At 42.0% G+C, this 27,842-nt stretch overlaps 1 protein-coding gene across 2 annotated transcripts in view; it reads left to right on the forward strand.

The window, feature by feature from the left end:
* The window catches only part of MYO7B (myosin VIIB), a 191,270-nt gene that overhangs the window by 80,450 nt on the left and 82,978 nt on the right, over nucleotides 1-27,842 (forward strand). The window contains exons 20-26 of one of the 2 annotated variants that reach the window (XM_044290687.1): nucleotides 10,299-10,383; nucleotides 10,851-11,069; nucleotides 13,522-13,650; nucleotides 13,749-13,946; nucleotides 16,009-16,182; nucleotides 16,532-16,615; nucleotides 19,369-19,496. In XM_044290687.1, the coding sequence (XP_044146622.1) occupies nucleotides 10,299-10,383; nucleotides 10,851-11,069; nucleotides 13,522-13,650; nucleotides 13,749-13,946; nucleotides 16,009-16,182; nucleotides 16,532-16,615; nucleotides 19,369-19,496 (1,017 nt within the window). The remainder of the gene's footprint in view (nucleotides 1-10,298; nucleotides 10,384-10,850; nucleotides 11,070-13,521; nucleotides 13,651-13,748; nucleotides 13,947-16,008; nucleotides 16,183-16,531; nucleotides 16,616-19,368; nucleotides 19,497-27,842) is intronic. The other variant, XM_044290688.1, reaches the window with a different exon arrangement.

A 27,842-nucleotide genomic window follows, 5' to 3' on the forward strand; every position in this document is an offset into this window, starting at 1 on the left:
TTGGCGTAAACCAAACACAGCATTCCAAGAAAAGAACCTCATACCAACTGTGAAGCATGGAGGTGGAAGTGTCATGGTTTGGGGCTGCTTTGCTGCAGCAGGACCTGGTCAGCTCACCATCATAGAATCCACGATGAATTCTACTGTGTATCAGAAGGTGCTTGAAGAACATGTGAGACCATCAGTTAGAAAATTAAAGCTGAAGCGGAACTGGACCATGCAACATGACAATGACCCAAAACATACTAGTAAATCAACCAAAGATTGGCTGAAAAAGAAGAAATGGAGAGTCCTGGAATGGCCAAGTCAAAGTCCAGATTTGAATCCCATTGAGATGCTGTGGGGTGACTTGAAAAGGGCTGTACGTGCAAGAAACCCCTCAAACATCTCACAGCTGAAAAAGTTCTGCATTGAGGAGTGGGGTAAAATTTCCTCAGACCGATGTCGAAGACTGGTAGATGGCTACAAGAACCGTCTCACTGCAGTTATTTCAGCCAAAGGAGGTAACACTCGCTATTAGGGGCAAGGGTGTCCTATCTTTTTCCTCAGTTAGAATAGGCATTTTTGTAGAATGACATTTACAGAAGATCTTGAAAAGACTTTTCTTCAGTTTTCTTTGTTTAGTTGGATTACTTTAATCTCTCTGTATTGTTGAAACGGAGATGAAATAACCTTTTATTAAAAATGTTACAAAAAACCACATGCTTTCAAAGGGTGTCCTAATTTTTTCACATGACTGTATGTCCTCCAGAGCCTCAAATATTGTCCAAAATAAATCCAGACAAGATCCCTTTTTCAAAAAAAAAATTATAAAAGAAATAATAAAACTCTGATTCTTTGGAACAACCAACTTTAGTACTTACGTATAGTAGACAATTCACACAGATCCAACAAGTCATTGCAAAATGTTTACCGATTCTTTACAAGGATGATACTCTATATGAGCTATTGAAAGGAGGATGCAGAACAGATTCTAGACGTCCATCTACCCTAGCCAATTCTTTGTCCCCCTAATTTTTTTTCAGCTACTAGCAAAGCCGCATCTAATACCTGGATGAAATTTGGTACACAGGCTTCACAATATGTGGAAGCCACCACTGTAAAACATGCGACTTTGTTATACCAGTGAAGACTTTTCATAACTCAGATAATTCTGTCATTTTTCCCATTAAATTATATATTAACACAACAGGAGTAATATATATTATAAACTGCACAGAATGTAATGTATTGTATGTGAGTTCAAGGAATTTTAAAGCCAGAATTCTTGAGCATAATTATTATATTGTTAATCCTTAGGCCCCTTTCACAAGGGCGAGATTTCCGCACGGGTGCAATGCGTGAGGTGAACGCATTGCACCCGCACTGAATCCGGACCCATTAATTTCTATGGGGCTGTGCACACGAGCGGTGATTTTCACACATCACTTGTGCGTTGCGTGAAAATTGCAGCATGCTCCTCTTTGTGCGTTTTCCACGCAACGCAGGCCCCATAGAAGCGAATGGGGCTGCGTGAAAATCGCAAGCATTCACAGATGCAGTGCGATTTTCACGCACGGTTGCTAGGAGACTATCGGGATGGGGACCCGATCATTATTATTTTCCCTTATAACATGGTTACAAGGAAAAATAATAGCATTCTTAATACAGAATGCTTAGTATAATAGGGCTGGAGGAGTAAAAAAAAATAAAATATGTAATTTAACTTACCTTAATCCACTTGTTTGCGCAGCCCGACTTCTTTTCTGTCTTCATCTTTGCTGTGCACAGGAAAATGACCTGTGGTGACGTCACTGCGCTCATCACATGGTCAATCACATGATCTTTTACCATGGTGATGGATCATGTGATGGACCATGTGATGAGTGCAGTGACGTCGCCACAGGTCCTTTTCCTGTGCACTTTTCCTGTGCACAGCAAAGATGAAGACAGAAGAGAAGCCGGGCTGCGCAAACAAGTGGATTAAGGGGAAGTAAATTATTATAATTATTTTTTGAACCCCTCCAGCACTATTGTACTATGCATTCTGTATTAAGAATGAAATTATTTTCCCTTATAACCACGTTATAAGGGAAAATAATAAAATCTACACAACACCTAACCCAAACCCGAACTTCTGTGAAGAAGTTCGGGTTTGGGTACCAAACATGGCGAGTTTTCTGACGCGCGTGCAAAACGCATTACAATGTTTTGCACTCGCACAGAAAAATCGTGCATTTTCCCGAAACGCACCCGCATCTTATCCAGCCCTAAAACATGACGCCCGTGTAAAAGAGGCCTTAAAGTAGAGGCATTTCGAATCTAGCAAGACATTTTATTCAAGAACATATTCGATGCGGGAGAGGTTTCCAAACCTTTGCCATAGACATAGAAAAAGTAACAGCTCCACCTAGAGGTGGTGATATCAAAAGAATAATTTTCCTGAGAGAAGCATACTGGATATTTAGATCAATACTAGAAACCCACTAGGTTTAAATCTCATAAAAGAATTCATGTATTTTTATTGACTAATACTTTACTTGAAAATGTTTCTTTTTTGCTAGCATTTAATTAACGATCTACACCATTTATATTGTGCTTTCACAATATGTACCAAATAAAATCATGGTTTTGTCTTTTTTCATTCTTCCTTTTGTTCACACTATGCATTTATATACCTATCAATATCATTTAACATTTATGATGCAAATTTGGTAATTATGTGATTGAAAATAATGATTGCATAGTTTTTCTGGAAGTATACAAAATTTTAGTATTTGTTTTGTGATTTTTATGTATGTAACATGATAGAATAACAAATGCCTTACTTAATTAATTAGGTGGTTCCCCATCCTCCTCCTTTTTTCTTTTTCCTTTTTTTTCTTCCCCACCCTTGATTCGGTTAGAGGAAGTTGGAACCACCTATATAAATCACAGAGCTCGATATTTTTTATCAGTTATAACTAAGGACTAAGTGTCTGAAACGCATAAACTGGTGTTGGAGTGTAAGAATTTGTCTACATGCCACAATTTTGTTCCCACAAATAAAGAAATAAGCAACACATTGGAGTGCTGGAACTGCATTTATTGTTTTGTTACCAAAGCACTTACCTTTTTGTTCCGGTCTCAAGGGGCTTATATAATCTACTAAAGGTGAGCTTGAATTTTACTATGGACATCATAACTTTTCAGATGTCTTGTCCCAAAATTTCTCGAATGCTCAGTCAGCGAGAGTTCAATCAACGAGAGATATCTGGATCAGGGATCATCTCTGTTCTGATGCCTTGTCATGAAATCCATGCATCGGTGAGAATTCAGTCAGCACAGTTCGGCTCTCAGGAGTGGGGAATGCTGAATGACTGCTCATGACTTGCTGGCCTGGCACTTTAGTGAGATTTCAGAGCCAGGCATTGAAAGAGTGATGGTGCCTGACAATGTCAGTCATTGAAAGAGACGGAGAGACTGAGGCTGAAATATAGAGGTAAGGCAGTGCTCCAAGGGCTAGACCTGCCCCCTTGGGGCTCCGAATATCTAATTTGCATAAAATAGGAGGAGTAGTATTTACTCTAAAACAACATGATATTGCTGCCAGACAGGGGTTGATGCATTCACCGTGCTCAACCCTGCCAGGCAGTATGTCTGGTTTACTAAGGTTAATCATGCTCTGTAACCCTTTCATTGATGTCCCTGTGAACACATCTAATTTTGCAAATACGACATGTGTCACTTTATGATATAACTTTGGAACGCTTTTACTTATCCAAACCATTCTGAGAATATTTTCTCGTCACACATGGTACTTCATGATAGTCATAAATTTGAGTCAATATATTTCACCTTTATTTATGAAGAAATCCCAAATTTAAGAAAAAAATTAAAAAATTTGCAATTTTGCTAATTTTAATTTCTCTGCTTTTAAAACAGAAAGTTATATCGCATAAAATATTTATTACTTAATATTCCCCATATGTCTACTGTATGTTGGCATCATTTTGTTAATGTCATTTTATTTTTTTAGGACATTAGAAGGCTTAGAATTTTAGAAGCAATTCTTAAAATTGTTAAGAAAATATCCAAAACCGACTTTTTAAGGACCAGTTCAGGTCTGAAGTCACTTTGTGGGGTTTAAATAGTAAAAATTCCCCATAAATGACCCCATACACCCCTCAAGTTACTCAAAACTGATTTTACAAACTTTGTTAACCCTTTAGGTGTTCCACAAGAATTAAAGGAAAATGGAGATGAAATTTCTTAATTTCACTTTTTGGGCAGATTTTCCATTTTAATCAATTTTTTTCTTTAACACATCGAGGGTTAACAGCCAAACAAAAATCAATATTTATTACCCTGATTCTGCGGTTTACAGAAACACCCCACATGTGGTCGTAAACTGATGTAAGGGCACACGGCAGGGCGCAGAAGAAAAGAAGCGTCATATAGTTTTTGGAAGGCAGATTTTGCTGGACTAGTTTTTAGATGCCATGTCCCATTTGATGCCCCCCCCCTGATGCCCCCTTACAGTAGAAACTCCCAAAAAGTGACCCTATTTTGGAAACTAGGGGATACAGTGCCAGTTTTATTGGTACTATTTTGGGGTACATATGATTTTTAATTGCCCTATATTAAGTTTTTTTGTGAGTCAAGGTAACAAAAAAAGGCTGTTTTGGCACCGTTTTTATTTTTTATTTTTTACAAGATTCATCTGACAGGGCATGTGCTATTTTTATAGAGCAGGTTGTTACGGATGCATGATATCAAATATGTCTACTTTCTTTGTTTGTTTCAGTTTTACATAATAAAGCATTTTTGAAAAATAAATTCAGTTTTTATTCAAAATTCACAGAATGGGGTGGCTCTACCAATCCGTAGGGAGGAAAGGTGCTCACTATCTAAGTGTTAACTCCAAAACACCAGGGGGTTAAAAAAATGTATAATATAGATATGGCACTCAATATCTGGAGAACTGCTCAACTGCTTGTTTTGAGCAGTTCTCCAGATATTGAGTGCCATTTCTTTATTATACAAATTCTGTTTTTGTGTCTCCATTTTCTGAGGGTCTTATTTTTTAATTGTTCTGCCAATCGTCTTGTACAGGGGGTAGTTTTTTTTTAAGAAAGACGTTTTTATTGGTACCATATTTGGGTAATTTTTTTATCATTCATTATTACACTTTATTGGGCAAGGTGACGAAAAAATTGGCTGTTTGGAACAGTTTTTATTTATTTTTACAGCGTTCACCTGAGGGGTTAGGTCATGTGACATTTTTATACAGCAGATCGTTACAGACGTGCAGGGGCGTAGCTAAAGGCTCATGGGCCCTGGTGCAAGAGTTAGGCTTGGGCCCCCCTTCCCTCAGTGCTTTGTGTGTCTTCTTATGCAGCACAAGGGTCTTTGGGCCCCCTCAGGCTCCTGGGCCTGGTAGCGACTGCTACCTCTGCACCTCTGCACCCCCTATAGCTACGCCCCTGCAGACGTGGCAATACCTAATATGTATACTTTTTTGTTTTGTTTTACACAATAATAGCATTTTTTAAACTCAAAAAAATATGTTTTAGTGTCTTTATAGTCTGAGAGCCATAGCTTTTTTATTTTTTGACCAATCGTATTAGGTAGGGTCTCATTTATTTGCAGGATGAGGTGATGGTTAGATTGGTACTATTTTGGGGGGCATACGCCCTTTTGATCGATTGGTGTTACAATTTTTGTAATGTAAGGTGACAAAAAATGGCTTTTTGTGTCACAGTTTTTTTGTTTTGTTTTTTACGGTGTTCATCTGAGGGGTTAGGTCATGTGAAATTTTATAGAACGGGTTGTTATGGATGCGGCAATACCTAATATGTATACTTTTTTAAATTAATTTCACTTAAACACAATAATAGCATATTTGAAACAAAAAAATTATGTTTTAGTGTCTCCACGTTCTAAGAGCTATATATTTTTTTTTTTAGGTGATTTTCTTATGTAGGGGCTCATTTTTTGCGGGATGAGGTGACGGTTTTATTGGTGCCATTTTGTGGGACATATGTCTTTTTGATCGCTTGGTGTTGCACTTTTTGTGATGTAAGGTGACAAAAAAGGCTTTTTTTACACTGTTTTTTTCTTCTTCAATTTTAAGCTCTTAAAAATGAGCGTATATATTTTTTTATTTTTAATTTACATTTTATTTATTTATTTATTCATTTTTTACACTTCTTGAAGATCCAGTGGGGCTGATGGCTGTTGCATTGCTCTTGCATTGCAAAGTATAATACTATCAGTTTTACACTGATAGATGGCAACACTGGAAGCCTTTGCAAGGTTTCTGGTTCGCATGGCAAACATTGGCCCGCTGCTATCACAGCGCGGGGGTCCAATGGTTGGGAGAGGGAGCCCCCTCCTTCTGTTAACCCAACTTGCTGCTTATGGCGGCGGCACAGGAACAGAGCCGCCGTTATCAGATACAGCAGGACCACCACACAAGGGGGCACAGATGATGGCTGGGGAGGGGACACAGATGGCAGGGGACATGGATGGGGGCAAGAACCATGGATGGGGCAGGCAGGCACAGTTGCCGGCACATCCAAAATGCACGGCCGGCAAAGAGGCATGGCACACACATATTGGTGGCAGGGCGCACAGAAGGGGGCACAGATGATCGGGGCAGGGGGCTCACATATTGGGGGCACGGAGGATATGTTACCTGATTTTAGGCTCTGATCTGCAGAGTGCTGAAACCGACATTTTACACTGCCGCGCTCCGATTGGTTAGTCTGCATAGAGTGGACTGTATGCTGCAGTGCAGGGCTTTGCAGCGCTTGGATTAAAGAGGTGCCATAACGTTTATATATGTGCTAGCTGCACGGGGCATGTGTAATTAGCACATATATAGCCGTATGGCAATCGTGAAGAGCTATCTCAGCAGGGAAGTTGGTCAATCACTGGTCATATTGCCCACATGGCTACTGAGCTCAAAAAGAGCAGAGATTTTAATAAATTAATTACAAGTTTTACTGAATCTTTTCATATTAAACTATATATCAACCTGCTCAGCTCACTCTGCTCTGTAACATGCTGCAAGCACATAGCACTGCATTTTTATGGTGACAGTTTCCCTTTAAAAGACAGACACATAACAGATTTTGACCATTTTGTTCAATCGTCGTTTCAGTTACATGCAGTTGTTTGCAATGTCTGATTGCAGACTACTGTCTGCCAAAACAATGATCTGTCACTTTTAACAATGTTAAAGAGGCTCTATCACCAGGATCAACCCTATTAAACCTGACATACTGCCTGGTAGGGTTCATCATGCTGATTAAAACTATGCGTTTCTTTTGTCTGTACGATAAACAGCTGCAGAGATGTCTGTGTTTTATTCATATACAAATGAGAAGTTTGAGCACCAGGAGGTGGGGGTGAATCCTTTGAGCACTGCTTTGTAACACCCCCTGTGCTCTGCACATTCCCCCTACCCTTGATTGACAGGGCTAGACGTCAGCATGGGGTGAGCAGAGCCGTGTCCTAGTATCTACCTATCATATACACTATGTACTATAGCTTCACCACACTGAGATCTGCTCAGAAAGCTAATATACATATTACTGCTGTATTCATAAGCACAATATATGATTATAAAGACACCAGTAATGTTTGTTAGTTTATAAGCATAGACAAAACATGTTTTTCTATATGGTAATATATAGCTTGGTGGTACAATGGTCTACCATGCATGTAGAGACCGTAGATTTAAGTCCCAGGAGAGACTTACATAAAAAAAAATTCTGTTATTTTAAAACCATATTAAAAGGCTATACTATAATAAATTATATATAATCATATATTATTATTAATAATAATAATAATAATAAAAGGCATTACTATATTAAGAATAGTGTTTTTTATATTTTTTTTGTTGCTAAAACCTATTACTTGTTTATTCACAGACACAATCTATGATTATAAAGAAACCAGTAATATTTATTAGGTTTCTGAAAAAAAAACATTGGGGGGTCATTTATCAAACTAGTGCAAAGTAGAACTGTATTAGTTGCCCATAGCAACCAATCAGATTCCACCTTTCATTTTGGAAAGCTCATTTGGAGAATGAAATGAAATATGGTTGCTATGGGCAACTAAGCCAGTTCTACTTTACAACAGTTTGATAAATGACCCCCATTATTCTCAATATGATAAGGGCATAGAGGGTCATTTTCTAACCAGAAATCCACCTATATTAGGCATATTTCTGGCACAGATTGTGGCGCAAAGGTGCTTTGTGCTGCAATCTGTGATTTTTCCCCATTCACGCCAGGTCTAAAAAAGTGGGCGTGGAAGGGGACAGGCCAGCAGGCACATCTCATTTACCATTTTCTATGCCTGGTTTAGGTGAAGAAAATGGTGTAAATGTAAGACAGCAAGGAAGCTGTCTTACGTTTTGAAGCGGTGGTGCCCCTCTACATAAATAGTTATAGGGGATATTAAGATCGCTGTCTAAAATGCCAGTCCTAATAAATGACCCCACAGACTTTTCTTATGGGATAAATGTGGAAGAAAAAAAATATCTGAAGAAGAAAACAAAGTCTTCAAACCTTGGATGTCTACATGCAAAACCAATCACTTAACCCCTAAACTATAACATTACCACATAGAGAAGCATGTATTTTCTTTGCTTAGAACACATATTACTGGTGTCTTTATAATTATATATTCGGCCTGTCAATAAAACAGTAATATGTATATGAGCTTTCTGAGTATATCTCACTGTGGTGAAGCTATTGTACATAGTGTATAAGATATTTACATACTAGCACACAGCTCTTGGACAGGGCTCTGCCATCAGTCTAGCTCTGTCAATCAAGGGGAGGGGGGAGTGTGCAGAGCACAGGGGGTGTTACATAGCAGTGCTTAAAGGGTTCGGCCCTGCGTCCTGGTGCTGGAACCTCTCATTTGCATATGAATAATAAGAACACAGATATCTTCTGCGGCTGTTTATGGTACAGACAAAACAAAGGTATAGTTTTAATTGGTATGATGAGCCCTACCAGGCAGTATGTCTGGTTTAAAAGGGTTGATCCTGGTGACAGATTAACTAGATGTGCTTGGAATGATCAGCTGATTACAGCAGGTCAATCACTACTTTGTGGAAGCACAGAAAAATGTTTTGTTCTGGCAAATTAGGGATTTATGTGCATGGCTAGCTTAACCAAATTAGAGATACTGTGTGTGGCTAATATATGTTTTATCAATAAACAAATATTATATTATTCTCTATTAAATAACTTGTGCCTTAGCACAAAGTAAAAAATATATATTTGTACTGTGTTAGTCAGTAAATAGAAGATAAAATAGGGGAATGAGATTCCTCAGTGGTCGTTACCTTTTAATGACTAACTGAAAGAATAATGATAAAGCTTTCAAGGCTACTTGAGCCTTTTCTCAGGTGTCTCTTAAAGGGGTTGTCCAGGTTCAGAGCTGAACTTAGCCATACCCATATTGTCACCCAGACAGCCCCCCTGATGTTAGCATCGGATATGAGCTCCCTTGCCCTGCGCTGGATCGCTCAGGGCAAGGGCTTTTTTATTTACAATAATACACTGCTGTGCAAAAGCTTCCATCCAGCAGTGTGTTCAGTAAAGTCACCAGCTGTGATAGGCCGGCTCTAGCGCTGCCCTAGCCGTTTTACAGGCTAAGGCAGCGCTAAAGCTCGGCCATCAGTGCCGATGATGTCACCGGGCTCACTGCTGGTTGGAAGCCTCCGCCCGGCAGCCCTGAGGAAAGCCCGGTATATCACCGGATCTCCTGAAAATGCCTTTGCCCGGCGCGATTAAGCGCAGGGCAAAGGAGAGCATCGGAGCATGAAATGCTCTGATGCTCTTGTCAGGGGGGCTGCCTGGGTGAAAATATGGGTATGTCTGGGTTCAGCTCCGAACCCGGACAACCACTTTAAGACAGTATCTGAAGATTCACATAGTTATACACCATGAGGTGGATGAGACAAGTGATGTTAAACAGATGAATATGAGTGGAGGAGTAAACAGTTGTGCAAGTAAATTGTTGGAGCACTTATACATGAGGATTATAGATAAGCAGTGTGAAAGTTTTATTGTCCTCTAATTGATGTTCAGTCCATGAATGTGATGAACTCAAGAGGTCTGAGGGGCACATTCCTTAAGAACCCTTTTTGCCAATATTTTGTAAAAGGGTTTGTGCAGTGCTATAATAGGATAGGTCATCAATATCAGATCAGTGGGGGTCTGACTCCTTGCATTCCTACTGATCAGCATTTGTACCACTTCACTTTGACTAAATCTTGCAGTGTTGTTCATCTTCCAACTTTGCAGGAAACGCTTTCTTAGGCAGAAAGAGGCAGCAGTGAAGATTCAAGCAGTGTGGAGAGGTTACCATGACAGAAAATTTTACCTAAAGGTAATATTGTTTCCTAGTATGGGCCTTTTCTGTCATTGTTGAATTAAATGGGTTGTCCCATGAAAAATATTCTACAGTTTTCAATCCAGCACCTGAATCTGAGTACTTTTATAATTGCATGTAATTAAAATTTAGCATAGCCAGTGAGTTATTCAATAAAATGTATCTGTATAGCGCCACCTTCTGTTTTTTTTTCTTATTCCTTTGTCCTGCTCACTCAGATGGTCCCACATGCTCAGTTTCATCCTTCAACTGTCTCCTGAGTTGTCTAGGGAGAGCATGGTCATGCAGCTTGATACAAATCTAGCAGAGCAATGAATGGGGAGATTTCTAGGTCCATGTGAGCTACAGGGCTGGTTCTAGCTTTGTTAGAAAGAGACTGTTATGTGCTATATGATAACCTCTTTAAGGGTTTTAGTGCAGTGTAATGTTCATGTTTTCCAGAGGTTTCTACTGTTTTGTTTCAGATGCAACATGGTTTCCAAAGGCTACAGGCGGTGATAAGAAGTAGACATTTACGCCGAGAGTATCAGAAGTCTCAGGCAATAATTACAAAACTGCAGGCCAAATGCAGAGGTTATCTAGTAAGAAAGAGGCTTGCACAGAAAAAGAATGCTGTTGTTCTTCTTCAAACATACACCAGGGGGATGCTGGCTCGTAATAAGTATCAGAGGATGAGGAGGAGTGTAAGTATAACTAAAGACAGCTTGAACATTCCAATATTTTGGAATTATCCAGAAGCCCCTACAGCAGAAGCTACAGCTACTATGTTTTTTAATTATAAGACACTTTTGTTGGTGCCAAAGAATGCTGAGGTAGAGGAAAAAGAGTATGACTGATTTATCTAGAATGGCGTGAGTTCCACTGTGGCAGGTGGAGCACTATGAAGTGCCTTTTGCGCTGTGGCATTAGAAGAATTTTGATATCTCTGAATTTTAGTCTAACCAGACTGTCTATTACTCTGTAATTCCTCTAGCGCCGTTCTATGGAAACAATAGGTTTAAAGAGCACACCAAATGCTTGAAATAACTTCTTTATTAACTTCAACTTTTCTTTATATAACACTGCCGCCTCCGCCGCAGATAGTCCATGTACAAAACACGTTTTGAATAAAGTATCACAAAATGGCAGTATGCATAAGATGGTGGTTCAGCTGTATGGATATATTTCTCTCTTGAGTAGCTGTACTCTCACTTTATTTTATTTAAGCACTTTATGATCTCTCTGAGAGGTATATCTGAGGTCTAACTAATAGTTCACTTGCTGAATTTGGTCGCAATTTGCAGTAACTATTTGCAGATTGGTTGAGTATAATCTGGTATAGTTGTATGCAATTTGGATTGCAATATGGAATTTGAATTTGGATTGTGAACTTTGTAGTTTGCAATTGAATTTGGTGGAACTGTAAGTAAACACACACATAACTGGTTCAGTATACAGTTCTAATCACTGTATTAACAGTAGGAACATTATATAACAGTTTTAAACATCTATTTTGGCCTCTCTGCTTTAATAAAACACAGCTCTTAGTGGAGTGATTGTCTGTTCAGCTCCTCTCCTCTAGTGTAATGAATCTAGCAGCTCCTGCTAGGGGGATTTTCCACACAGGCTGTGTGTGAGGCTGGCTGTGATTGGTCAAAACTCCTGCTGTGTGTGAGGCTGGCTGTGATTGGTCAAGACTCTTGCCCAGCAACAACAGTTTAACTCTATGCTTTCTGTTGTTTCTGCTGTCTCATTGAGCGTACCTTATATCCATATAATGAATCTTAAAGGCATATTATCTTTTCTGCTTCTGTGAACACAATATATAACAGTTGTATGACATGCAAACATGAAGTCACTGTAAATAACTCTGCTTTTGTCTTTAACACACAAACATAGGAACTGTATTAAGGTTATTGGCAGGTGTAGCTGTATAAACCCACAAGCTAGAGTATTTTTCGCCCTATAAAATGCACTCCCCCCCCAAAAGTGGGGTAAAATAGCAGTGCGTCTTATGGGGCGCATGCTGCGACCATCGGGTGTATCGGCTGAGAGGGAGGAGGGGCTGGGGGCCGGCATCTGGTTCTGTAATGGCAGCGGGGCCCAGTGCAGTCACTGTATTATACTACACCGGGTCACTGTAGTGTATACTACACCCGATCACTGTAGTATAATCATATCTAACTTGTGTGTATTGTTAAAGTATTCAAATCATCTGAAATCCAGCGCTTGTAGTACTTACTTCTTGGTAGTCAGGAGGCCGGGCGGGCGCTCGCAGCGTAGCTCCCTTTATGAATGAAGGAGGCGGTGCAGGTGCATGATGTAGTGAGTCACGCTGCGAGCGCCCGCCCGGCCTCCTGCCTGCTACGAAGTTAGTAGTATATCAGATTATTTGAATACTTTAACAATACACACAAGTTAGATATGATTATACTACAGTGAGTGGGACCCGGTGTAGTAGAATACAATGACTGCACCGGGCCCTCTGCCATTACAAAACCAGATGCCGGCCCCCATTCACTACACAGGGACACTGTTATGGGGGATCTGTGGATGACACATTAGATAAGATGCTATATATGTGTCATCCACAGATGCCCCCACAATGATCCCCCATAACAGTGCAATCCACAAATCCCCCATAATAGTGTCATCCACAGACCACCATTAGTTCAAAACCCACCAAAAGCACACCTTTTGGTTCAAATTTTTTTTTTCTTATTTTCCGCCTCATAAACCTAGGTGCATCTTATGGGCCGGTGCGTCTTATAGGCACTGGCCTTGTCATATAACAATTGCCTTCTTTGGCAGTTCACGCACCAGACTGAGGTCTATGGCAGCTCAGATATATCAGTAATCATTTAAAATATCTGTAATCATTTACAACACTTTCTGGCATAAATAATGATAAATGTGCCAGAGCCGATGGCCCTGCCCACACCCCACCCTCACCACACCCCATTTTTGGAAACCTGACAAGGGCGGTGTAAATATGCCAGTTATGACTAACAAAAAGTGACAATGGCATTAACAAAAAGTTACAAAACCAGGGTTTGCAACTTTTTAACTAGAAAACTGGCATGGGGAGTAATAAATTTGACAGGAAATGATAACTAATCAGTCAGTTTACATAGAAAATTTGGTTATATACTGCAGGAGGTACAACATCAACATGAACTAGCAATGGAAAAGAAAAGGAAGATGGTGCAAAAAGAGCTTTTACTGCAGCAAGAGAAGGAAAACCTGGAAATGGTGGAGCAAGTGTTTGGGTTTTTACCTCTCATGGTAATTAGCAATGACATACGTGGATAGATTAACGTACATTATATGAAAGTGTTTATTTGAGTAAATGAAATATAATAAAAAATATATTCTTCCACAAGGACCTAGATTCACAGTCTTTAGATGAAATCGACCTGGACGCGCTGCCTCTTGAGCCAGAGAAAGTGGTTGACCATCTGGCTGAATTCACTTTTCCAAAGTTTGCTGCTACGTATTTTCAAGGATCAGCAACAGATACCCACATACGCAAGACTTTATACCAGCCCCTGCTGTATCATGAAGACCATGGTGATGTTCTAGTACGGTTGTCAAGTTCATATTAATTATGTGATGCTATTTAAGTGACTATTGTAGTCATACAAAATTTCTGTTATTGTAATACCAGTTATAATCCAATGGAAATAGTGTGAGCACAACCAAACCCACAATGGTTGCTGGGTGATTTTTCAAAACACAGCAGTTAAAAGATACTGCAGAAAAGTTAATAAGGGCTATATAGGTGCACCCCAAAGTAAGGCCTCTTTCACACTACAGTATGTCCATTTCAGTGTTTTGCGGTCCGTTTTTCACGGATCCGTTGTTCCGTTTTTTTGCTTCCATTGTGGTTCAGTTTCCGTTCCGTTGTTCCGTTCCGTTTTTCCGTATGGCATATACAGTATACAGTAATTACATAGAAAAAATTGGGCTGGGCATAACATTTTCAATAGATGGTTTAGAAAAAACGGAACGGAAACGGAAGACATACGGATGCATTTCCGTATGTGTTCCGTTTTTTTTGCGGACCCATTGACTTGAATAGAGCCACGGACCGTGATTTGCGGGCAATAATAGGACATATTCTATCTTTCAACGGAACGGAAATACGGAAACGGAATGCATACGGAACAAATTCCTTTTTTTTGCGGAACCATTGAAATGAATGGTTCCGTATACCGACCGTATACGGAACGCAAAAAACGGACCGCAAAACGGAAAAAAAAAACGGTAGTGTGAAAGAGGCCTAAAGGTAAATATAATATAAACAATAATTTTATGCAAGAAAACACCTCCAAGCAATGGAAAACATCTAGGAGCATCTCAGGGGCTGAACACCAGGTACAATATTTGCAAACATTAAATATATAAATACTAAATAAAAAATATATGCATTCAACACTGGTACAAATATATAATTCTTCCATGTTCAAGATAAATAAATACAGTTATAAAACACACACGAGAAAGGGAACAAACTGTCCAGAGAAATTGATGCTGTCAGCAGACCAAATGGATAACACAGTTATACCGGGGGGTTCCACGAAAACAATACAGATGAGTCACTTATGGCCCCCATACACATTCATCTATTGACAGCTGGGTTCGGACAACTATGTATGAGGAGCTCCTGACTCTTACCCGATTTTATTAGGGCAGCAGGATTGGTCGAAATGAATATTTTCAACTGATTCTTTTGTTCTCCAGGAAGATAAGCCACCACCAAAAGTGTCTGGCAGTGGCTTTCTCCTCATTAAATACACTTTTATGTTCGTCAGAGCTGAACATATATGTGTACGCGGGAGTTGGGAGAGATAGCTGTTAGTTGAATGATTAGGAGACATATAGATGAGGAATGGAATGAATACTACAAGCAACTGTCAAACATACTTAAAATCTGTCTCAACTATTACTGTAAGAATATTAGAATATTATGAAAGAAACCTAGGAAGTTTAGGTGAAAAGAGGAATTTACTGATGATAACAGCTGTTACATTCTGAATGTTAGGACAGTGTCAAAGCTTCCTCCATCATCAGTTAATTTGGGTAACTGGAGAGAATGATATTGTATTCTTAAGAAAGGAGATGATGGCCTGAGGGTCCTTGTACACAGGCTGATCCTGGCCAATAAAGGAACACCGATCGATGATATACAGATTGAAAAGCACTGATTTATTGGGCATTTCAAACAGGCTGATGAAAAGTGAAATATTGTCAGCAGCATATCCCCTGTTTACACAGGGCAATATGCTGCTGAGAAATGTATAAATGATCACCCAGCAAGCGAGTATTTTACCTATTTGTTGGGTGATTAGTTGAACCATTACAAAGACCAATTATTGGGAATGAGCGTTTGTAGGAATTGACAATCCTTGGCTGGTGTAAAAGAGTCCTGAGAAAGATACAAATATTGCAATCTTACTTTTAACCGTAGCCGTACAAAAGAATGTATATGAAGGAAAACAGAGGGCCTGAGTAAAAATTGTATGATCTATTATAGGAGAAAAGTTAGACAGGTTAACAATAGTTAAAGTGTCAAAATAATACAACATAATATTATTTGTATGCATCTATCCATTTGTTATATTTTGTGCATTTTTATTTAAGGCATCATTGACAGTTTGGAAAATTATACTGAGATTCATGGGCGATCTTCCTGAACCAGTATTATATGCTCCTAGATCTGGCAGCCAGAACAGCTCTGTTATTACACAAATTTATGACACGTTAAGTAGGAAAAACAACAGTATTCCATCTGGCATGAAGGATAACATGCAAGGAGTGAGTATCAAAAATGAAGTCTTTTCAGAACTGTGATTTTATTTCCTTAAGGTACAGTTTATTTAAGGTTCAACTCTTGCCTTTGTCTAAAAAAATATGATGCTATCTCTTAGTGATTGATGGCGGTCCAATTACCTTGCCCCCACCTCTCCGTAGAATAAAGGAGGAAAAGTTCTAGTTATGTCAGGGGCTTCTTCACTGCTATTCTCTGCATAGCAAAACTACTGGTTACCTGGCTAACATTTAAAAAATTAGTATACCCTTAAATAAATGTGGAAACTGTAGTTTTAGATCATATTCAATTTAGTATAGCATTAAAGATTATATTGAGTTCTGTATTCTGTTTCAGTCGCCAAGAATCAATCAAAGGGCAAAGTTTTCAAAGGAAATTTCATCCATGAAATTGAAGAGGTCATCAAAATTGGCTGGGCAGGTAAAATGAAAATATTGCAGTATTAAACTTAACGTACAGTAAACTAAACTTTGACTGTTTTATTTCCTTAAACAGATTTGAATGTATACTGTGCTGGCATTTGCAAGCATATACATTGACTTTTGTTAAAATGTACAGTCCTGATCAAAAGTTTTAGACCACTTAAAAAATGTCAAAAAATCATATTTAGCATGGCTTGATCTTAACAAGGTTCCAAGTAGAGCTTCAACATGCAACAAAAAGAAATGGGAGTGAGACAAAACATTTTTTGAGCATTCAATTTAATGAAAACAACGAATAAACTGAAACAGGCTGTTTTTCAGCTGATCAAAAGTTTAGGACCACATGCCTTTAAAAGGCCAAATCTGTGCAAAGATGTGGATTTACTGTAATTTTCTGTCAGGTAGTCACACGTTGTGCTGGCAAAGGCAAAAAAACTCTCTCTTTTTGAACATGGTCGGGTTGTTGAACTGCATAAGCACGGTCTCTCATAGCGCGCCATCGCTGCTGAGGTGGGACGCAGTAGGGCAGTCATTTGGAATTTCTTAAATTCTTAAATGATCCTGAGGGTTATGGAACAAAAAAGTCAAATGGAAGACCCCAAAAAAATTCAACAGCACTGAGCCAGAGGATCCAATTGGCTGTCCGTCAAGACACTGGATGATCCTCAACCCAAATTGAGGTCCTTACTGGTGCCGACTGCAGCCCCATAACCATCAGACGGCATCTGAGACTGAAGGGCTTCAAAGACCTTGTCTCCTTGAACGCTACAGAACTGCTTGTTTGGACTTTGTAAGAGAGCACCAAACATGGGACATTCAAAGGTGGAAGAAAGTTTTATTCTCTGATGAGAAAAAATTTAACCTTGATGGTCCTGATGGTTTCCAACGTTACTGGCATGACAAGCAGATCCCACCTGAGATGTTTTATATGCGCCACAGAGGAGGAGGCGCCATAATGGTCTGGGGTGCTTTTTCCTTCAGTGGAACAATGGAGCTTCAGGGTCAGGGGCGTCAAACGGCCACTGGCTATGTCTGGATAGGCCATCAATATCTGATCAGTGGGGGTCTGACACCCTGTATCCCCATTGATCTGGTTTCACTTGCCGTTCCTGCACACACCATTGGTTGGTTGGCAGCGGTGAAGTGCATGTGTAAGGCACATCACACTTCCAGTCCGGTGCAAAAATGGCAGGTACAGGAGCCTTGGAGATAGAACCTGGATGCTCTGACAATTTTTTTTTTTACACCATGCATGGCCCTTGTTAATTTTCTTTAGATCTCAGACAACCCTGTTGGACTGAAAACATACATAGATTTTTTATGGTGTTTTTTTCAGCACTTTTGCAATTTTTGGTCTTTTTTGCCATTCTTGATGCTTCTTTTGCTAAAAAAAAATCTCTATCCACACCGTTGTTTTGCAAAACAAGGTCACTAAAAAAGCATGATATGGGAAAAAATGCAGTTTTTGTAGTGACCCAAAAAAATGTCAGACCTTAAATACATGCTGATCCAGGGCTCTCCCTGGATTAGAATCTCTTCGGCTACTTTCACACTTGCGTTCGAGGTTCCGCTTGTGAGTTCCGTTTGAAGGCTCTCACAAGAGGCCCTGAATGGATCCGTACAGCCCTAATGCATTCTGAGTGGATAAGGATCCACTCAGAATGCATCAGTATGGCTTCGTTTCGCCTCCGTTCCGCTCAGGAGGCACACACTCGAACGCTGCTTGCAGCGTTTTCGTGTCCGCCTGGCCGTGCGGAGCCAAACGGATCCGTCCTGACTTACAATGTAAGTCAATGGGGACGGATCCGTTTGACGTTGACACAATATGGTGCAATTTCAAACGGATCCGCCCCCCATTGACTTTCAATGCAAAGTCAGGACGGATCCATCTGACTAACAATTAGACTTAGATTTTTTTCAGAAATATAATGCAGACTGATCCGTTCTGAATGGATACCATCGTTTGCATTATAGGAGTGGATCCATCTGTGCAGATACCAGACGGATCCGCTCCGAACGCAAGTGTGAAAGTAGTCTAAGAAACTGTGTGAAAAGGGTACTAAGGAGCTTAGGAGGAGAAGGGGCAGGTAGTTCCGCTTTCTGTTCCCCTGCCCCTCTTCTATTTGCATATAGGGATCTGCTGGACAGCAGGTGGGTGGTTCACACAAGGACCTTATTGGGGGGCGAACCAGGGCCACTGTAGCCCAATCAAGTAAGTGCCGTCATCACAGCAGCCTGGCCCCATAGCAAAGCCCACCCCCCACTTCTTTACTCCAACCAGATCGATTTACAGACCCATGCTGGTAACACTACCTTGTTTGTGACTGATTAATGCAGCAGCTGTAGTAAAATGCAGCAGGCCAGCAGCATAGGTACGCTAGGTGGGCTTAGGGGCCTGGGTGCAACTGGAGCCATTGAATCCCCTATACCTACCCCACTGCCATTCCTGTCATAATTCATCAATATAAAAGTACTGGACAACCCCTTTAAGCTAGCCACGTGCATGAGAACTGCTAGCAGCTCAAATGTTCAGGTACTAGCTGTCTCCCAAATCTATTATACACATGCCTGTTCTATTCAACTGCCATATGATTTCTGCCTTCAAGATAGCAAGATAAATGTCTGTTAGACAATCTAGTGCTGATTAGATTGAGAAAACAATAGATTTGGATAAAAAACCCAAGTGCTTTATTGGCATTTCTGATTTTTTTTTACATTAGCAAATGCTTCTGCTGTTTTATATCATTTTAGGTTTCAAGTCAACTGAGCAGTGCAACAGACATGCCAGACCAGGAGAGCTCATTGATTGATAAACCCATGTCAATGTTAGAAAAAATACATTTTATTGTTGGGAATGGAATCCTGAGACCTGAAATTAGGTGAGAAATGTAAACCACGCTTTTATAAACAGTCGTTCAATCTTGGGAAGTTGGGGGCTATTCTCTACAAGGCAAATTATATTATTAATCTCCATAATATTGACTAGGGATATAATAAGCCATACAAAATTCTTTCAGCAAATGTAGTACCTTCCCATCATGGCTGCTTTGATTAAAATGCAGAGCACTATTAACAACATCAGACCATTACATGCCAAGATAATACTGCTATATAATAACACTATGATAGTGCCCAAATGATTATATTCAACATCCAAATACTCAGAGCACACATAATAAATACAGCGCAATTCCAACATATTACTGCAATTCTCAAATAATTCTACCATGCACTGCTAAATAATACTGCATGGACTAGAATATGGGAACCCCAAGAGAACTGGAACGTTGTTATAGCAGACAAAGCCATGTACTCTTAGCATCCTTAGCCAGCGTTTTTGTCTTTTGCTCCCTGCCTTCCCGAAGCCATAATTTTTTTTTATCACAACCCTAAACAACTTTTTAAGGCTACTTTCACACTAGCGTTCGATCGGATCCGTTCTGAACGGATCCGATCGTAATAATGCAGACGGAGGCTCCGTTCAGAACGGATCCGTCTGCATTATATTAGCAAAAAAAAGCTAAGTGTGAAAATAGCCTCGGACGGATCCGTCCAGACTTTCAATGTAAAGTCAATGGGGGACGGATCCGCCTGAAGATTGAGCCATATTGTGGCATCTTCAAACGGATCCGTCCCCATTGACTTACATTGTAAGTCTGGACGGATCCGCACGGATCCGCACGCCTCCGCACGGCCAGGCGGACACCCGAACGCTGCAAGCAGCGTTCAGCTGTCCGCCTGTCCGTGCGGAGGCGAGCGGAGCGGAGGCTGAACGCCGCCAGACTGATGCAGTCTGAGCGGATCCGCTCCATTCAGACTGCATCAGGGCTGGACGGCTGCGTTCGGGTCCGCTCGTGAGCTCCTTCAAACGGAGCTCACGAGCGGACCAGCGAACGCTAGTGTGAAAGGAGCCTAACACTGTTAAAAAAGTGTTCTTCTCCATTCCCCAGTGCCCCACCTACACCTCTCATCTCACTTGAGGTCTTTGCCACATACTTTAAAGAAAAAGCTTTGCCCTACAGTCCCCACAGCACCTCTACACAACTACTCAGTCCTCTTCCTCCAAAACCTACTTTTCCACCATTATAGAGGAAAACCTTTCCACCCTAGTCTCTAGATCACCTCTCACCACCTGTGCACTTGACCCAATCCCATCCCACCTCATTCTTAACCTTAACCCTAACCTCACCACAGTGTTTATCCCAGCCCTAACTCATCTCGTCAACCTATCAATAACCACTGGTGTCTTCTCCTCTGGTTTTAAACATGCTACCATTGCACCAATCCTCAAAAAGGATTCCCTTGACCCATCTTCTTCATCTAGTTATCTCCCCATATCACTTTTCCCATATGCCTCAAAGCTGCTTGAACTACATGTCCACCTTGAACTGTCCTCTCACCTTTCCTTCCTGCTCCCTCTTCGACCAGCCACAATCTTGCTCCTGAACCCACCACTCAACTGAAATTACCATTACTAGGGGGGCGTGGCTAGCCGAGCATGTGAGCGGCCGCAAGTCCGGTGAGCTCCCGCACACCCTCGGCATATTATCCTGTTAAACCACTCCAGTTATTACACTTGGATCCCTACAGCCTGCCCAACGGTGCCCTGAGTCCTCCGCTACCTGTATTACAGCAGTAAGAAGAGAAATGACCCGCCGGAGAGGAGCTAAAAGCGCAGACAGAGAAATCCAAGATGGCGCCGGACCCGACACGCTGAGGCGCTGAGAGCGTGCTGGGGAGGTTGAGCGGGAAGCAGCAGCTAAGCTGGGCAAGTATGCCCGTAATGCAGCCTCAACCCCAGCAAAGAATAGCAGTGGCAACAGACACAATCCTCCCAGTGATTCGGAGGAAGAAGATACTGCTGTAGGCACTGCAGCCAGGCATGTCTCTGCCATAAGTGACTCCCTGCTGACCTATAAAGACAGAGCTGAGATGGGTGCTTTGGATCCAGAGCCAGAAGAACCTACTCTTAAGGATGTCCTGCGAGCCATCACTAAATGCAGTAAGTCCTTAACTGCTCTTACAATGCAAGTGGGTACTATTAAAGAGGACGTGTCTATAGTGCGCCATGATTTAAAACGGTTGGCGGAAAGTACCACTGTTTTAGAGGGCCGCATGGGGGATCTGGAGGACGCCATACCACCTCTCAGAAGGGAAACGAGTGAGCATGCCCGAAAGCTAGATGTTATTGCGGCCAAACAGGACGACTTCAAAAACCATCTACGCAGAAATAATGTGCGTATTGTGGGAGTACCGGTAAAGGTGGAAGGGCCGAACCCTACTGATTTCTTTGAAAATTGGATTAAAGAGCAATTTGGGACAGAATCCCTGACTCCACTTTTCGCAATAGAAAGAGCGCATCAGGTTCCGACCCAACCCTTACAACCGGGTGCCCCACCCAGACCAGTGCTCATGAAAATACTTCACTATAAAGACCGGGACATTATTCTCCGAAAAGCTTGTGAAATGCCTGCAATGTCTATTAATTGCCAGAAGGTGTCACTCTTTCCTGACTATTCTCTGGATGTCCAGAAAAGAAGGGCGTAATTCCTGGATATAAAACGTCGCCTGCGAGGTCTCAGCGTGTCCTATTCTATGCTTTATCCGTCAAAATTATGAGTAGTTGCCTTTGGGAATACCACATTTTTTGAAGACCCAAGAGAAGCGGTGCGATGGCTGGATCGTCATGAGCGACAACTCCGCGCGGCGGAACCACAGGGAGACGGGGAATGAATTATCTCCTCTTCTGATTGCCATTGAATACTTTAGTATACTGTACTGAATGCATGCATGAGAATGTGTTCCTGAATGTTTATGCTGCTATGTACTAGAGTTTCCATTTTGATTGCACTGTTTTCCCTTTCTAACAAAAGGTATAAGGGATCCATAGAAGTTATATAATATAGCTAGGTTTGAGATTATATTGAAATTGCATAGTCCAAAGGGGGTGATAGCAGTGGGTCCATGGACTCTACAGGCCCCAATGATTGTAGATTCTATTTTCATTATTCCGTGTTACATGGTTCAGAGTTTACTTTTGTATTTTACTACCACTCCCCTCATGGGGTAGCTAACTACGGGCTGGGCCCGGTGGTGCTGACAGGTTTTGGTTATTGATCCCGCGGTCCTGTCATGGGAGTTTTTGCGGGGACCTGTTGGTTCCAATTGTTTACATGGGGTAGGGATAGGGGGGTTCCAGTCTTATTACATAAAATGGGGTACATAATGGCGCACATAATGCTGATTTAATTCACTTAATGTGGAATTGCCCAAGGCTGCGACGATATTGGTCTGACGTGATGAGCTTAGTCTGTACTGTGTTTGATATAACTATTGATCTAACTCCTACAATCTGTATTCTGGGGTATACCAAAAAGATACCTGTTACCCCTGAGCTTAGAATAGCGATCACGAGAATCCTTTACCAGGCAAGGAAGTTAATTGCGTTTCACTGGATTGCCTCTGCTCCCCTGGCTATCCAGAATTTAGTGGATAAGATTCATATCCTAGTAAGACTAGAGAGTTACGTATACCAAAAACAAGGGAGTAATAGGAAATTCGAAAAAATATGGTCCCTTTGGATATCAGATTATAATGTTGTAGATTAATGTAGTAGACTTGTTGCTCTTAATGGTGATGGGTATGTATTGCATGAGAATTTGTGAGTAAGGTTGGGTGATAGATGACGTGGCTGCAGGATTTAAATGTGGAAATTGGAGAACCAATGGGAAATTGAGCAATGGCTTATCCTGAGGATCTTTTTGGACTATGGTTCTTGGAGAAATACGAAACCATCATCGATACCTCTCCTATGGACTTTCTGACAACCGCGAACCCAGGACTCAGGGTGAGGGGAGGGGGGGAGAGGGAGGGTTTGTGTTTTCCCCTTTTTGGGTTGTTTGCATAAAATTGTATTGAAAATCAATAAAAAAGATTTGATTTAAAAGAAATTGCCATTACTAAAGTCCCCAACGACCTGCTAACTGCCAAAGAAAAACAACATTACTCTGTCCTCCTCCTCCTTCACCTGTACTCTGCATTCAACCACTCCCTTCTGTTACAAACTATCATCTCTTGGCATCACAGACTTGGCCTTTTCCTGGATCACATCATACCTCACAGACTAAATATTTTGTGTCTCTCAATCTCGTCACATTGTCTCTCTCTGTTGGTGTCCCTCAAGGCTCTGCCCTAGGGCCACTGCTTGTTCTTAATCTACACCTTTGGCCTAGGACAGCTCATAGAGTCCCATTGATTTCAGTATGACATTTATGCTGACAACACACAAATCTACCTCTCTGGTCCAGAAATCACCAACATACTATCCAGAATCCCACAATGCCTATCTTCCATATCCTCCTTCTTCTCCTCTCGCTTTCTAAAACTCAACATGGATAAAACAGAATTTATCATCTTTCCCCCATCTCATTCAACCCCCCTAATCTATCACGACCAATGGCTGTACACTATCCCCAGTCAACCAAGTCTGCTGCCTTGGAGTAACCTTTGATTCTGCCCTGTCCTTCAAACGGCACATCCAAGTCCTTTCCATCAATTGCCGCTTCCAACTCAAAAATATCTCTTCCATCCATGTATTCCCCAGGAGTCTGCAAAAATGCTTGTACATGCCCACATAATCTCCCACGTAGACTACTGTAACATCCTCCTCTGTGGTCTTCCATCTAGCACCCTCACATCCCTCCATTCTATCCTCAACTCTGCTGCCTGGCTAATCTACCTCTCCCCCCTTTACTCATCTGCCTCTCCCCTCTGCCAATCCCTTCACTGGCTCCCCATTGCCCAGCGAATTCAGTTTAAAATACAAACTTTCATATACATCCTCACATGCAATTTCCAATCCTCACAAGACCTTCTTCTCTACTGTTCTCTTATCACCACTTTTCACAATCGCCTCCAAGATTTCTCCTGTGCATCCCCCACACTCTAGAACTCTCTACCCCAACATATCAGACTTTCACCTACAGTGGAAAGCTTCAAAAGAAACCTGAAAACCGACCTCTTCAGATAAGTGACCCTGCTGTTGCTATACTACTATGACCAGAATTACTCTCACCTACTGTGTCCTTTTCCCATACCCTGTAGATTGTAAGCCCTCGCGGGCAGGGCCCTCTCTCAATCTGTACCAATTTGTAACTCGCTTTAATAGTAAATAATAATACCAAAAAATAGATTTATTTTTTTATCGCCATATTCTGGCCCTCCGAACTTTTTATTATCGTTATATCCATGAAAATGTGCGAGGGCTTATTTTTTGCGGGATGATGATTAGTTTTTGTTAATGCAGTATATATCAGTTTAAATTTGATCAAAATGGATGATTTCAACCAAAATAAATGTTTGTCTTTAGTTTTTGTTAATACCATTTTGGGATCTGTATGACTTTTTCATGACTTTTTAGTAAGATTTTTGTGGGAGTTAGGCCTCATGCACACGACAGTTTTTTTTCACGGTCCGCAAAAACGGGGTCCGTGGGTCCGTGATCCGTGACCGTTTTTTCGTCCGTGGGTCTTCCTTGATTTTTGAAGGATCCACGGACATGAAAAAAAACGGACGTTTTGGTGTCCGCCTGGCCGTGCGGAGCCAAACGGATCCGTCCTGAATTACAATGCAAGTCAATGGGGACGGATCCGTTTGACGTTGACACAATATGGTGCAATTGCAAACGGATCCGTCCCCATTGACTTTCAATGTAAAGTCAGGAGTCCCTTTACTTTCACACTTGCGTTCATATAATGCAGACGGTGGCTCCGTTCAGAGCGGATCCGTCTGCATTATATTGTTAAAACATTTCTAAGTGTGAAAGTAGCCTCAGACAGATCCGTCCAGACTTTACATTGAAAGTCAATAGGGGACGGATCCGTTTGAAAATTGAGCCACAGTGTGTCATCTTCAAACGGATCCGTCCCCATTGACTTACATTATAAGTCTGGACGGATCCGCTTGCCTCCGCACGGCCAGGCGGACACCCGAACATAACTTGAAGCGTCCCCATCACCATGGGAACGCCTCTATGTTAGAATATACTGTCGGATATGAGCTACATCGTGAAACTCATTTCCGACAGTATATTCTAACACAGAGGCGTTCCCATGGTGATGGGGACGCTTCTAGTTAGAATATACTACAAACTGTGTACATGACTGCCCCCTGCTGCCTGGCAGCACCCGATCTCTTACAGGGGGCCGTGATCAGCACAATTAACTCCTCAGGTGCCGCACCTGAAGGGGTTAATTGTACTATCATATCCCCCTGTAAGAGATCAGGGCTGCCAGGCAGCAGGGGGCAGACCCCCCCCCCTCCCCAGTTTGAATATCGTTGGTGGCACAGTGTGCGCCCACCATCGGGCCCCCCCTTCCTCCCTCTATTGTTATAAATCGTTGGTGGCACAGTGTGCGCCCACTATCGCCCCCCCTCCCTCCCTCTATTGTAATAAATCGTTGGTGGCACAGTGTGCGCCCACCATCGGGCCCCCCCCTTCCTCCCTCTATTGTTATAAATCGTTGGTGGCACAGTGTGCGCCCACCATCGCCCCCCCTCCCTCCCTCTATTGTAATAAATCGTTGGTGGCACAGTGTGCGCCCACCATCGCCCCCCCCCCTCCCTCTATAGCAGTAACAACATTGGTGGCAGTGTGCGGCCTCCCATCTCCCCCCCCCCCGATCATTGGTGGCAGCGTAGTTCCGATCAGAGTCCCAGTTTAATCGCTGGGGCTCCGATCGGTAACCATGGCAACCAGGAAGCTACTGCAGCCCTGGTTGCCATGGTTACTTAGCAATAGTACAATTGTAGAAGATTCATACTTACCTGCTTGCTGCTGCAATGTCTGTGACCGGCCGGGAGCTCCTCCTACTGGTAAGTGACAGTTCTTTAGCAATGCGCCGCACAGACCTGTCACTTACCAGTAGGTGGAGCTCCCGGCCAGACACAGACATCGCAGCAGAAAGCAGGTAACTATGAATCTTCTACTATTGTACTATTGCTAAGTAACCATGGCAACAAGGACTGCAGTAGCATCCTGGTTGCCATGGTTACCGATCGGAGCCCCAGCGATTAAACTGGGACTCCGATCGGAACCACGCTGCCACCAATGATCGGGGGGGGGAGATGGGAGGCCGCACACTGCCACCAATGTTGTTACTGCTATAGAGAGAGGGGGGCCGATGGTGGGCGCACACTGTGCCACCAACGATTTATTACAATAGAGGGAGGGAGGGGGGGGGGCGATGGTGGGCGCACACTGTGCCACCAACGATTTATTACAATAGAGGGAGGGAGGGGGGGGGCATGGTGGGCGCACACTGTGCCACCAACGATTTCTAACAATAGAGGGAAAAAGGGGGGGCCCGATGAGGGGCGCACACTGTGCCACCAACGATATTCAAACTGGGGAGGGGGGGGGGCTGCCCCCTGCTGCCTGGCAGCCCTGATCTCTTACAGGGGAATATGATAGTACAATTAACCCCTTCAGGTGCCGCACCTGAGGGGTTAATTGTGCTATCATATCCCCCTGTAAGAGATCGGGTGCTGCCAGGCAGCAGGGGGCAGTCTTGTACAAAGTTTGTAGTGTATTCTAACTAGAAGCGTCCCCATCACCATGGGAACGCTTCTGTGTTAGAATATACTGTCGGATATGAGTTTTCACGAAGTGAAAACTTAGATCTGAAAAAGCTTTTATGCAGACGGATCTTTGGATCCGTCTGTATGAAAGCAACCTACGGCCACGGATCACGGACACGGATGCCAATCTTGTGTGCATCCGTGTTCTTTCACGGACCCATTGACTTGAATGGGTCCGTGAACCGTTGTCCGTCAAAAAAATAGGACAGGTCATATTTTTTTGACGGACAGGATACACGGATCACGGCCTCGGCTGCAAAACGGTGCATTTTCCGATTTTTCCACGGACCCATTGAAAGTCAATGGGTCCGCGAAAAAAAACGGCACAACGGCCACGGATGCACACAACGGTCGTGTGCATGAGGCCTCAAAGCGATGAAAAAACTGTGAATCGGCCATTTTTTTTTTCTTTTCCGTTAGGCCATTCATTGTATAGGATACGTTTTTTTCATATTTTAATAGTATGGCCACTTTCGCACGTGCTGATGCCCATGATGTTATTTATTTTGATTTTGGGGAAAAGGTGTGATTTCAATTGTTATATATTTTTTTGGTAAATATTTTTTAAACCTATCTGCGGATATAAG

This window comes from Bufo gargarizans, chromosome 4 (assembly GCF_014858855.1).
Source record: "Bufo gargarizans isolate SCDJY-AF-19 chromosome 4, ASM1485885v1, whole genome shotgun sequence".
In the NCBI taxonomy this organism is placed as follows: domain Eukaryota; kingdom Metazoa; phylum Chordata; class Amphibia; order Anura; family Bufonidae; genus Bufo; species Bufo gargarizans.